The sequence below is a fragment of the Sturnus vulgaris genome, chromosome 3, assembly GCF_052056855.1.
Source record: "Sturnus vulgaris isolate bStuVul1 chromosome 3, bStuVul1.hap1, whole genome shotgun sequence".
In the NCBI taxonomy this organism is placed as follows: domain Eukaryota; kingdom Metazoa; phylum Chordata; class Aves; order Passeriformes; family Sturnidae; genus Sturnus; species Sturnus vulgaris.
The window spans coordinates 55958944-55971956 of record NC_142245.1 but is presented as its reverse complement, the minus strand read 5'-3'; the positions used below and the strand labels follow the sequence as shown (position 1 = coordinate 55971956).

The window sequence follows — 13013 nt, the reverse complement described above, 5'->3', positions numbered from 1 at the left end:
CTGCCTTGCATCCTTGATCCCAGTGTCCTTGATCTGCCATCAGGCTGATGTAAATCAAGCTGCCCATGCACATCTTGACCTGTAGAGAGTGTAAAATCTGAAGTATTCTGCTATAAATACAAACCTTTCTGACATCAGAAACAAAGCAAACAAAGTTGAAGTGCTTTGGCATTCAGTTGTTTAGAAGCTGCTTTAAAATAACCCACATAAACACACACGCACACACCATTTCCTAAACGATATGTTTGTAAACCACTAATTAGTTTCAGTGTCACAGACTGACTACAATTTTAAAATTCATTCCATCAGTGTGGAGCTGTAATTCTAAAAAACACCATTCAATTCACATTGCATTTTTTTAGGGTTTGAATAAATGTTGAAAATACTAAATGTATCTAAATTTCATAGTCCTGCAAACTGGATTACACTGGATTATGTAGATGGTTGCACATATTGGTGAGGAAAGTAACTTCATTTTTTTTTTAGAGTGGTGGCATTTTTCAAAACTGGGAGCTGGAAAACTAGAGGATAATATGGACTACATAGCAAATATCTGACATTCTAACATTTCTTTTCATCATATAGGTGTTTTATCACAGGAACTGTCGAGATTAAATATTGCTAGTCCATTTAGCCTCCACTTCACTGAACGACTTTGTATATAACTCAATTCATTTTCAGATTGACTTTTGCATTTGTTCATTTGATAACCTAGTATGTTGGTGAACCAAGCAACACAGGTAATCAGTGGTGAATCAGGACACCCAAAAAGGATGACTTGAAAAAGCCTGTGGGATAAATAAAGTACAAATTAAGACAGTTCTGAAATGCACTCATATCCTGATGTCATTGAAAAAAGACTTACACATGAAGTAAGGCAGTCTTCATGTAGCCCTCATTTGAATGCACTTGCTAAATACAAGGTGATAAATGGCACAGCTTAGGCAACTGTCCAGTTTGTGCAAGTGTCTGAATGACAGAAACACTAAAGAAGAATTGTTTCATGTAGTACAAAGATGTGGATACCAAATGCTGTTAACATAGAATTGGGCAATGGTAGTGATGTTTAGCTTTCGGGGAAATACCATGTAAGAAAGAGAACAGTGGAATAATTTCAAATTAAGCATTTAAGATTATGGCCTGCAAAGTTGTTGTTGGATATTAGTTGTGGTCATGCAAGAGAAAATTGCATAACTATTTCACAGTGTCAGGAATATCTGCTTGTCTTCCATCTTTGCCTCACAAGATTAACTGTTGTTCTATCTTCAGTTCCTACCTTGTTTGAAAATGTTCTGATTTTTCAAAAATTCTGTTTTTAATCATTCTTCTAAAGAATCTCAAATATTTAGTTTTTAATTTGCCTTTTTTGAAAGCAAAAGATCCTGGTATGTAGTTGTGTCCTTGGAGAGAAAACATCTGACCATCTTTTGACACCCCCAGATATTGGAATCTGAACCCTCAGCTCCATGTCTCATTGTTTAGAAAGCAACAACAAAACACACAACACAATATAGGCAGAAGTTGAAATCTAAAATAAATATTCTGGATGCTTTTAGGGTATTTATCTGCTAATTCTTTCCATTTTGATGCAGTGTTGCAAATAAGAGAGGTGGAAAACAGTGTGATGCTAGTGTCGTAAGACTCTAAGTATGTGATATAGCCGAGTGCTCTCTCATCTTTTCATTCCATGAGCTTGTATCTGAAGACTGAAAATAATCTGCGCTGGAAAATCACTAGCAATTTTAAATTCTTTTTACTGCTCTGATCTGCGTTTACTATAAATTAAAGCTGTTCAAAGCCATCAAGATACACATCTTGATACACACTGATAAAAATCAGTGGTGTGCTCAGGCCCCTGAATTTGAAACAGGAGCAAAATGGGAGGAATTTTAAAATTATTGTAGTACAACTTGTATTCTAAAACATTGTCTCTTGTCTGTTTCTTCTCACTTAACAGAGTGCAGAACAGATCAGTGCCTTGTGCCGGAACTTCCAAGAAGTCCAAGCAAGCAACATGGAAGGACAGAAGGACAACCAGGATCCACCTCCACGACCACTGGCTCGCCACCTTTCTGATGCAGATAGACTGAGGAAAGTCATCCAAGAACTCATGGACACCGAGAAATCTTATGTCAAGGTAAAAAAAGAAAGCATGGCTCACTTGTTTTTGAGGCTGACCGTGACTTGTGGATGGTCTTAACATGTTTTGATCTTATCTTTATACAACCAGCCTTCCACAAGGGTCATAACCTACAAAGTCTCCTTTATCTAATTTTTCCTGTTGTTTCTAGCAGACTTGCTCCTGTAGCCGAGGCTGTAGGATTTGATGTAGTAGCACTAGTTGTAGTCAATTTGTAGTCATATAGGAGAGCAGTCATCTGGGGAGAAGATACCTGCAAACAAAAAGGGTTTTTCAGGGCATGTCGCCCTAGTTTTCAAGATGAAAATAAATCTGGTAGAAGAACAGAATAGTCTCCTACAAATAAATTTGTGGAAGAAGAGTGCATGATTATTTTTGAAACAGGAAAGCTAAAAGGCACAACTTCAGTGGGTTGTAGCATGACGTGAAAGTTATTTCTCTTCTGATAAGCCTGCAATTTGTTCGATGTATCTCTCTTCTTTTTATGAACTCTAAACATGTGACTGGATGCCAAAGGAACCATGAAAACATCAATTTAATTGACCCCCAGCAAGAAGGCATAATCTCCTTTTCTGGATCTCAAAACATGTATTTACAGATGTCAGTACTTGCTGCACTAATGTTTATGGAAAAGAAAGCACTCATCCACCAAGGCACTAAAACAGCCATAGGCTGGACCCTCATTTATGTCCTCCTGATGTATCTTTTAGAGGAATTGCTTGAACAAAGCTTGATCGTGGAGGCCACTGATAGACATGAAATTCTGCATCAGGAAAAATCCTGGCAGGATGCCATATTTGTTATGGCATTTTCAGGGAGCTGCTCATGATTCCTTCCACACAGTGTCTTCCCAGGGTTGGAGAGCCCTGTAGTGGGCCCCAGCCCTGCTGTCATGCTTTGGTGCGGGGTAGTAAGTCTTCAAAAATGGCATTAATTTTCTGAAGAAGTGACTGAAAAAGCCCTTGAGCACACCTACCTGTCAACATGACTGAATACTTTAATAGCTTATAGGGTTTTAAAATGCTACATGTCCTTGTGAATATTACTACAGATGTTTAAATAAATGGCTATTTATATAGTTTATTTAACCTGCATAATTAAAACATTTTATGCCGTTCATATGGATGGACTCATTCGAAAATAATCATCTGTAACAATTCTTCCTCATGCTAGGCTAAAATATAATTTCTTGTAATCAAGTTGTAAAGCCTTAAGGATGAAACAGAAACATTGCACTGAAATCAGTTTGCCTCTAATTTAGCAATAACTTCAGTGCTAACAATATGCAAGCTATTTTGTTACTGAAAAGGAATTGTGTCTTTAGTTCATGCCCCAAACTTACCTCTGTCTCAGGTTGCCACATAAAGAACAGTTCCCAAATGGTATAGAAAAAGTGAACAAATATTCTTTTTTGCAGGACTTGAGCTGTCTCTTCGAGCTATACTTGGAGCCCCTTCAGAAAGAAACCTTCCTTACTCAGGATGAGGTAAGGGAATATCTGAATAAAGGTCCTTGTTATTCTTTTATTGGTTAAGACCTTGGCACTTGGGTTTTTCATTGCTGATAGTGTGACAGAACAGTCATGCCTTTCTCTCTGGTGTGTGCATCACTTCCTTTTCTTAAATGGAACTTTTCTTCTGAGAAACCTTCACTTTTTGCATGGATTTTTTATAAAACCTGTTTGAAAAGTATTAAGAAAGACATCACTAGCCTTTGCAATCTCTTTGTGTGTCTCTTTGTACATCTCCTTAGTCCACTGTTTTTAAAAGACCACCTTTAGGTCCATGGAGTCCTGTACTTCATAGCCTGATGTTTTCCACAGATGGAGTCCTTGTTTGGCAGCCTGCCAGAAATGCTGGATTTCCAGAAGGTGTTTTTGGAGACCCTTGAAGATGGAATATCTTCTTCCTCAGATTTTAATACATTGGAAACACCATCTCAGTTCCGGGTAAATATTTCTTCATTTCATACTTTGTAGTTACCTGAAAACGTTTGTGAAAATCTGACTTTAAGAAGTTTCTGGCTCTAAGAAGTTTCATAGGGTCACCTTTATGTTTGAAGCTTTCCTTTGGATTACAGAGTTTTATTCAGCAATGAAAGATAAATGCTACTTTTATGGGTTTTATCTTCCTCCCCATGGCAAAAGCTGCAACATGGGAAAAGGCAGAGTAGACTTGGAGTACACGATAAACTGGTGGTGTTTGTGAGGCAGAACTCCTTTGTAGAGAGTTTATTGTCACTGTGCTGAATTCTGCCCTGCCTGTGCTTCTCCCTGCTGTGCCCAACTGACTCCCAACAGACTGGGAGCTTTGCCTGTTAAATGCCACACGAGTTTTCCATGTTGTGAGGTCCAGGAAGGGGGCCTGTGAAGTGTAAATGGCTGTAGCACCACCCAGTGCCTGCCTTGACTGGACGAAGGAGATTCCCTGGCTCGGGACTGAGTGTGACTGCTGGCAGGTCTCCTGAACATTTGCTGCGTTTTGTGGAGCAAACATTGATTAAAAAGGGGGAGAGGGCTGCTCTCCTCCTCCCTCACTACTCCTCTTTCTTATATTTGCTTTAGGAGGCATTTTTCTTTCTTGTGATTCAATCCCTCCCACACCTTCCCAACCTCCACTCCATCCAAAAACATCAGAGGTGTCCTGTAATTACTACCTGCCTGAAAAAAGGAAAACAGCTGGAAAGCAATCCTGTATTTATTTTACTCTGTCCCGTCTGGCTTTGGCACTTTTATGTCTTGCTTCCTATGGCTCACGTTTTTTTCCCAGCACAACATAGTTATATGTTTGCTGATTTTTGTTCCTCTGCTGCCTGAAATATAAAGTAAAACAGAATACTTGCTCAGGAAGATAGGAGAAAATTGCAGGCTATGCCTAAATAGGCTGTCCTCTACACTCAGAAAAATGCAAAAATACCATCATTACTACCAGTAGTATATTCATGTTACATATATATAATGCATGCATAGAAAGATAGCAGATAATCCACAACTGGGTCTGCATGTTGTATGCCTGAATATTTATTTAGGATTCTAGTAGTGAACTAATATTTTGATTGTGTTAATTTCAGAAATTGCTCTTTTCCCTTGGAGGCTCCTTTCTGTATTATGCTGACCACTTCAAACTGTACAGTGGCTTCTGTGCAAACCACATCAAAGTTCAGAAAGTTCTTGAGAGAGGTAATTTATTGTCTTCTTTATTGTAATTCACTTACATGAATTCAAACTGCAGTGAACTACTGTAACAAATCTTGTCAACTTGCAGAGAGTATTGGATAAAATCAAGGACTAAATATTGGTATAAAACAAGGACTAATCAGGTATCTTTCAACAGGAAGCTCTAAGAACAGAGGTTCTGCTGAAGTATGATATAGACCTGAAGAATAAGATTCCTTTTGTAACCTCCAGGGCAGTATCCTGGAGAGCTGTAGAAACATCTTCCACAAGTTTGTACTGTCTGCAGGCCTAGACTCGAGAAGAGCAGCAACAAATGGTAGAATAAATCAGGAATTACTTCCTCTAACATTTGCTGCAATGCAATGGAAAAATTAGAGAAATAATCTCACATTCATAAAATTGCTCTCTCAGGCCTTTTGAATGTTATTTGATGCAGGAAATTATTATGAAATTAATATTGTGTACTACTCTTTAAATCATCCATTGAAAAGGGTGAGAGTTTTGGTGTTGGGTTCAAGTTGCCATTCCATGTTTTTCTATTATTGTAACTTCCATGACTTTTGTGTTCAACTGACCAATTTTTTTTTTTTTTTTTTTTTTGGGCATGTAGCCAAAACAGATAGTGCCTTTAAGACCTTTCTGGATGCTCGAAATCCCACAAAGCAACATTCTTCTACACTGGAGTCATATCTCATAAAGCCAGTTCAGAGGGTGCTGAAATACCCTCTGCTTTTAAAAGAGCTGGTATCTCTGACAGACAATGAGAGTGAGGAGCATTATCATTTGACAGGTAACTTCTTTTCTTCTACAGGAATGAATATGAGTTAAGTTTTATTTTCTGCCCTTTCTGAAGATACAGGTAGGCATTTTGGCAGACAGCACAGAACTCGTCGAAACCTAGAGAGGATTCCCTCCCTCTCCTTAAAAGTAGTGGTTCTTTCGTTCCTTTAGCTAAAAGTCCTACTTGGTATGTCCAAGTCCCTTTGAGAAGTAGGTATGCCCAGGATTTGCCATGGCAAGTAAGACTGGGATCTTTATCCTTATGCACAGGAGCATGTTAGGTCACAGTGTTGCCTTTTTTTTTAACCCACTTGAGAAACACTGACCAAGGCTCCATCTTGTGGTTATCATTTAGTTCTTGAAATATGTCAAAGTTTAAGAGCTCCACAGAAGGAAATATTTGTTGTTCAAGGTCTTTCTGTGACTCTTGTGTAGAAGAGATCTTTGTCAAATGTTTGCAGCCCTCCCATATGGAGAGACTTATCTAACATGTATTAGAGTTGATTCCTTTTCTAGGCTCACATGCCTGGGATTTCACCCTGGCAAATTCCAGTTCAGGTCTGTCAGCACCTGATGGATGAAAATGAAGAGGTGTCTTTTATGGATCAATTGTCATTTTCAGAAAACGGATGCAGACAAAATCTGCACTGTCAGTAAAAACTCATGAGGCTCTTACTGACTTCAAGAGGAGCTTCCAATATTGTTCCCTTCCCCAAACAAGGTGGGAGTGGGGAATTATTTGCAGGTCAGGATAGATGCCAAACTGCTAAACTGCTAGAACGCTGCACCATTAAGAATTGATGAAACAAAGAATCCCTGCACAATTCCATTCTGAATTAATACGAAAATCTAATGGAATCTAGTGACATTCTTATTTGGAAAATACAATTTAAACAAAAACCTGGCCACCTGCATTTCATATGTAGAGCTAGGAAGAACTTGTACAGCCTAACACTGTATTTCTTTGTCCATTATGGGATGAGGCAAATGCAGTTTGTTTCTTTTAAAGACCATTAGATAACACATTCTAGGATGAGTGTAGATTACTCCAGAGATCCTAGTGGCCCTATATCTACAAGATGTGAAATTTAACCATGGTAGTATCATACTGCTGTAAATATTGATAACTTTGGGGGCTTGTCACTGGAATGCTTATTGCAGTCTTTTCAGCCACTTAAGGTACCACATGAGCATTTTTCACTTACTCTGAAGCAGGAAGTATTTCTTCTTTTTGAGAAATCTGTGAGAAAGTACTGATACAGAGCTAGAATTCAGTTCACCAGACTTTGGAAAGGCAACATCATTTTTACGTACCTCAAGGGGAATTCAATTTAAAATTACCATATTTAGAAAATAAAAATGAATTACATAGCTGTGTATGAAATTTTTAAACCTTACAGAAGCACTGAAGGCAATGGAGAAAGTAGCAAGTCACATAAATGAGATGCAGAAGATATATGAAGATTATGGCACTGTATTTGACCAACTGGTTGCAGATCAAAGTGGAACAGAGAAAGAGGTAAGAGAAGAAACATGTTGCATTGACTCTCGAAGCATTATCCAGCTTGCTGTTGGGGCTTCATCTCTTCCTGAGGTAATTTTGGGAACTTAATTGCACTGGGCTTGCTCCATTCTCCTTTAATATTTTGACTCATTTTGTATCTGCCTATCCAATTTCTTTCTGTCAGTAGGTTATGGTAAAGTTTTCAGACAGCTGCCAGAGTCACATTCTGGACTGACAGGAATTGCAAGCAGGAGTAGATATAGTTCTCAGTAGGAAAAAAACCCCTCTTGTCAAAACATTGCAGAGATTATCCATGCCCCAAGGCATTCAGATTTTATGCTATTGAGTTCTTAAGTTCTTAACATATTTTTTCACCCGTATAAATGAAAATGGCAATTCAAGGGATTTCACATTAAGGTCTGTTATTCTCATTCTCTACACTCCTGTGCTGAGGCATCCATGGGTATTTGTCAGAGCAAAACCCGTTAGTTATACAGACATTGTGCAGTCATCTCCCAGAACTGGGGCAGCAAGGCCTCAACTTAGTCATTTACATCAAACAATTACTAAGCAGATCAAATCTGTGAAGTTGAATATCAGATATGAGAGATGTCATCTCTGTTGTTTCATTTCCTGCTAGTAAAAGTCAAATTGCCCCTGTTGACTACCTGGTGTCTTATCTTTTATGGGGAAACAAAACTTGACAGCCTGTGATATTCTTCAGCATTATGTTGTGTCTCACAGAAGACAGAAGCCTCAGAGTACAAGACCTCCATTAATTCTGCCATTGGTAGTGTAATTAATACTAATTACTCTAAAGAAAATAAAGATACTTACAACTAATAAATCAGGCGGTTCATAACTGGCTATATGGAAGTGTAAGATAATCAGATCACCTTAGTATTCTTCTAAGTTATTAATAGTAAGAACTTCTAACCAGCTTCCATAACTTAGGGGCTATTACTTTGTATATTTGTAATCTGATTTAAAAAAAAGAGATTACTCACACTTTTCCTGCTGTAGCGAAGATCTCTTTCTATACATAGCGTAAATACAGAAAACATAGATCCTTAAAGTTACTGGTGTGTACTAAAATGCAGCACTGATGTATATATTTATACTGTTTATTTATGTTTTCTACTGTTATAATTTAACACAGGTGACAGAGCTTTCAATGGGAGAACTTCTGATGCACTCTACAGTTACCTGGCTGAATCCTTTCCCATCGCTGGGCAAAGCAAGGAAAGACCTTGAACTTACAGTGTTTGGTAAATGTCTTTCTTAAGGACTCAGAGCATTCAAATCTGAAGATTGCCACATTAGATATTCTCACAGGATAAAAGCCCCAAACTCCCTTCCCTGTAGTAATGTGATATCTAGGGTGGAGACTTATATGTGAAGAAATACATAGTTGTATTTTCCTAACATGTAAAAAGTTTCTGTTTATTTGCTTGCTGGTACTGTTTGCTCCACTGTTTGGTGAGCCACCATCAGCTTCTGTCTTGCCTATATTCAAACTATGGAAATCAGTGATTTTCAAGAAGCAATATTAGAGTCTTTGGAACAATCTGTTAACTGAAGCTTTCAAAGGAGGATTGTGAGAAAATCATGATTTATTCTACTCTTGTGAATTCAGACTAACTTCTGCTTTACAGCTACTGCACTGAAATCCCCATCCAGGTTATTTTAACCTGAAACTTGTTGTGGAAATGAGAGCATGCAAACAAGAGTCCATTTCTTAAAAAAAAAATAAATTAATATTTCGGTGGACCTTCCCTAGGAAGCATGATTAGGGGAGGGGATGCTTCAAACAGAAGAACAAATTGTTGAATTGCAGGAAGAACAGACTGCGTCCTTCACAGCACTCTCCTGCTATAGGCCCTTGCTCTTCTTGAAAATATCCACTGTCTACAGAAAGAAAATTTTTACACCTATCCTACATCTTCTGTATTTGTTTATGTAATGTTATGCCTATAATGAATACTTTTCTTTCTCTTTTCAGTTTTTAAGAGGGCTGTAATACTGGTGTATAAGGAGAACTACAAACTCAAAAAGAAAATGGTAAGTCTGGTATCAGTGGAGACGGTGGATATTCAGGATATTACTGCAATGTGAGATGGACCACAATAGTGTTAAAGGGGGAGTGACTGAGGTGAAACACGACTTTCCCTTGCTGGCTGTAATTCTGGCTTTCCTGCCAAAACAAGTGCTTAGAATCTCTGTAGCAATAAATATTCTTTGTTATTTAGTAAGCAGCATCATCTTCTATGTGACCCCCACGTTACTTTTATCAAGTGGAATACAAAACATTGCTATGCAGAAATCACTAATTCTTCCAGACAGCATTTATGATGGCCTACCTTACCACAGGGTGTAGGTGAAACACCTTTGTTTTACAGACCCTTGATTATCCTGGAAGGAAAGGAAAAGGGACATTATAGACAAAACATTCTCTGCACCCACTTTCAAACCTGAAATGTGGAAGTCAGGTAGCAAATTATATGTAACAAGTACCAGTGGTGATACACTGTACCATGCTCATTGTAACAGATGGAGGGGCTCTAAAAGTAGCAGCAGCAGCTGCATGATTAATGTATTCTGCTAATTGACAGTCTGCATGTTCTTTCACAGGAAACTTCTTTCCTGGTAGTACTTATAGGCAAAGTATTATTTTTATCTGTTAAAATCAAATGGCTTTTTAAAGTTGAAGCAATTATGAATTCCAAAGGTTGTGTCTATCACCATTTCAACTATTTTTACAAGTTCATTTTAAGGCAGTGAAGGAAAGTTTCATCAATTTTGTTTTTCTTCAAAGGCAAGTCTTTTACAAGTAGCACAAAGCACCACCACTTTTTCTACTTCTTAGAAATATCCTTTGTTTTCTTTTTACAGCCTACAAATGTTCGTGCTGCACATAATTATGGTGACTTGGATCCATTTAAATTTCGTTGGCTGATTCCTCTATCTGCTCTTCAAGTTCGACTGGGGAACACAGCAGGTAACTCTCTTGCAGTAAATACTTTAGGACTGAATGCTTTTCTCGGATTCTGTAATTGTACTTCTTCCAGATGTCTTTCTGAGTCTCTGGAAACAAGCAGGTGTAGAGAAAATACCATCTATCCACTGTTGTCTCTGCACTCAGGGGGTATAGGCTTAATACATTTACAGACTTTCTTCATATGGTATGTTGACTTCTGTGCATTAAGGGAGATGCAACATGATGTGAAGGAATGATAAAATAGAAAATCCCAATAAAAGGCAGGTGGTTTACCATGGTTGACATCCTGGTGACACGCTGGTGCTGTGTGTGTGCTGATCCTCATGTTTTTTCAAACAGGGGAAAGATGACTGTAATCTGTGATAGTAAAGGGCTGTGGATTTATTTTTTTTTTATTTTTTATTTATAGTCCTATCCACTTCTGTATGTTCTGTAAAGTGTCATAAGGTCTTTAGAGCACACCTGGGTGAAGGCCTGTTAAGGCTGGAAGACATGGAGAAGCAGCAAGAATGGGGAAAACAATTCTCCCAGAGAGCAGTTATCAAAGGCAGTGCTAGGCTGCCACAACAAGAGAGCTTAGGGGACTTTTTCTTGGATTCCACCTTGACTGAGATCTTCTGTAGCTCCACACGTGGCCGAGTTAACACTGCCTTCAGGAGAGTGGAGGAGCTCTACCTTGGTCTTTCTACTGCCAAAGGTTTTGTGGAGTGTATGAAAACGTAACGTTTCTTTCCATGCACAGGAACAGAAAACAATTGTATCTGGGAGCTGATTCACACCAAGTCAGAAATAGAAGGCAGGCCAGAAACAGTTTTTCAGTTGTGCAGCAGGTAAGCTTTACATGGAGGTTGTATTTCACAAATCACATTAATGGAATTTTAAAAAAGAAGGAAGTATTTTCCCCCATGTGACCTTTATATCAGCAGTTTTGAAGTGGCATTCTTTATCTGACGCTAGGCACTTTGCCATAAAGTGTAACAAATTCAAATGGGTTAAGTAGGTGCAGCGATCCAGTGTCAGAAATCTGCAGATATAGGAACACAAGCTCCAGTATGGTATGGGGAAAGTAACTGCTGTTATCAGTCTCAGCTGGTTAACAGAGGTTACTTTCTCATAAAGACCACTTAAGGTAGTGATTCCATCATACAGAATTTACCTTTCAAGTAATTCTCTAAGAGGAAGCAACCAAGATCTCAAAACACAAAGTGTGTGAAATGTGTAGCACTGTTAAGATGTCCCTGCCCATGGCACAGGGGTTGAAAGTCAATGATCTTTACTGTCCCTTCCAATACAGAACATTCTATGATCTTATGATAGCTGTAAACCCATTACTAAAGCAAGCTTTTGAAAAAAACTACACTAAAGCCCATCAGCAGAAAGGAAGTGGGAACATTTTATCCCAGTGTCTTACTTCAGGGAGGAAAATTAAGTTTTGTGTTTTCTTAACCTTGCAGTGATTCTGAGAACAAGACTAACATTGTGAAGGTCATCCGTTCTATCCTGCGGGAGAATTTCAGACGTCACATAAAATGTGAGCTACCACTGGAGAAGAAATGTAAAGAGCGCCTCATCCCACTTAAGAATCGTGTACCTGCCACAGCTAAACTGGGTAAGAAACACTTTCTCAAGTGAAAACTAAAGTGTCCAGATTCTGGTGTTGGTAGAGCATTCACAATTATTACCATGACCATAGAGTGTCATGTGTCAGACCCACAAATCCCATTTCTTTTTTTTTTGGATGGGAGCAGGAGTAGTTTCTCTACCACTGAAGTGTGTGACAAGGGCTAGAGGAGATAAGCAGACTTGCTATCCCCCCTCCCCACACTGCAATGTGTCATTAGCTCTCTTCAGAACAGACTTAATATGGCTCAAATTTGTTTTGCTGGGAAGGAACAGACACCCTTTGGCATACAATATTAGCGTTCTTTCCTCTGAGTTCCCTTTAGTAACAGCCCTAATAACATTTATATTTAGAACAACTGGCAAAAGGCAGGGGTCTTGCTTCTTTCAATGCACTAAATCTGCATCCCAGCTGATACTGTAATTAAGTACAGGCTTCAGACATTTTAGTTAAATGAGTAGTTACTAGTATTTCAAGTTCTCTATCAGATCAGTCCTCTGAAAAATCCCCTTAACATCAGAGGATCTGGAAGAGTTCAGTTCCTGCCTATATCTGGGCCCTTCAGTGCTTGAGGTGCCCAAGTCAGTTTTTCTTTCTGCAGAAGTGTGTAATTTATGACTACACTTTTTTGGAGGATTTTATATGTATTATACATGAGGGGTAAGTACAGAGCCCTGTGATAGGTGTAATGAAAACTTGGAATGCCTGTCCATCATAATCATAAGTGGGCTATTAAGATAAAAGGTATAACCAATTTTTTTGCTGAAAAATATAAATCTGCATTTTTACTCTGCA

At 38.5% G+C, this 13013-nt stretch overlaps 1 protein-coding gene across 4 annotated transcripts in view; it reads left to right on the top strand.

Moving 5' to 3' along the window:
- TIAM2 (TIAM Rac1 associated GEF 2) overlaps positions 1–13013 on the top strand; it is a 135834-nt gene that overhangs the window by 121578 nt on the left and 1243 nt on the right. For all 4 annotated transcript variants that reach the window (XM_088161699.1, XM_088161701.1, XM_088161702.1 and 1 more), the window contains 11 exons: positions 1958–2137; positions 3558–3626; positions 3963–4088; positions 5210–5318; positions 5926–6105; positions 7496–7614; positions 8759–8867; positions 9602–9660; positions 10492–10597; positions 11340–11427; positions 12052–12206. In XM_088161699.1, coding sequence (XP_088017825.1) covers positions 1958–2137; positions 3558–3626; positions 3963–4088; positions 5210–5318; positions 5926–6105; positions 7496–7614; positions 8759–8867; positions 9602–9660; positions 10492–10597; positions 11340–11427; positions 12052–12206 — 1300 coding nt within the window. The remainder of the gene's footprint in view (positions 1–1957; positions 2138–3557; positions 3627–3962; positions 4089–5209; positions 5319–5925; positions 6106–7495; positions 7615–8758; positions 8868–9601; positions 9661–10491; positions 10598–11339; positions 11428–12051; positions 12207–13013) is intronic.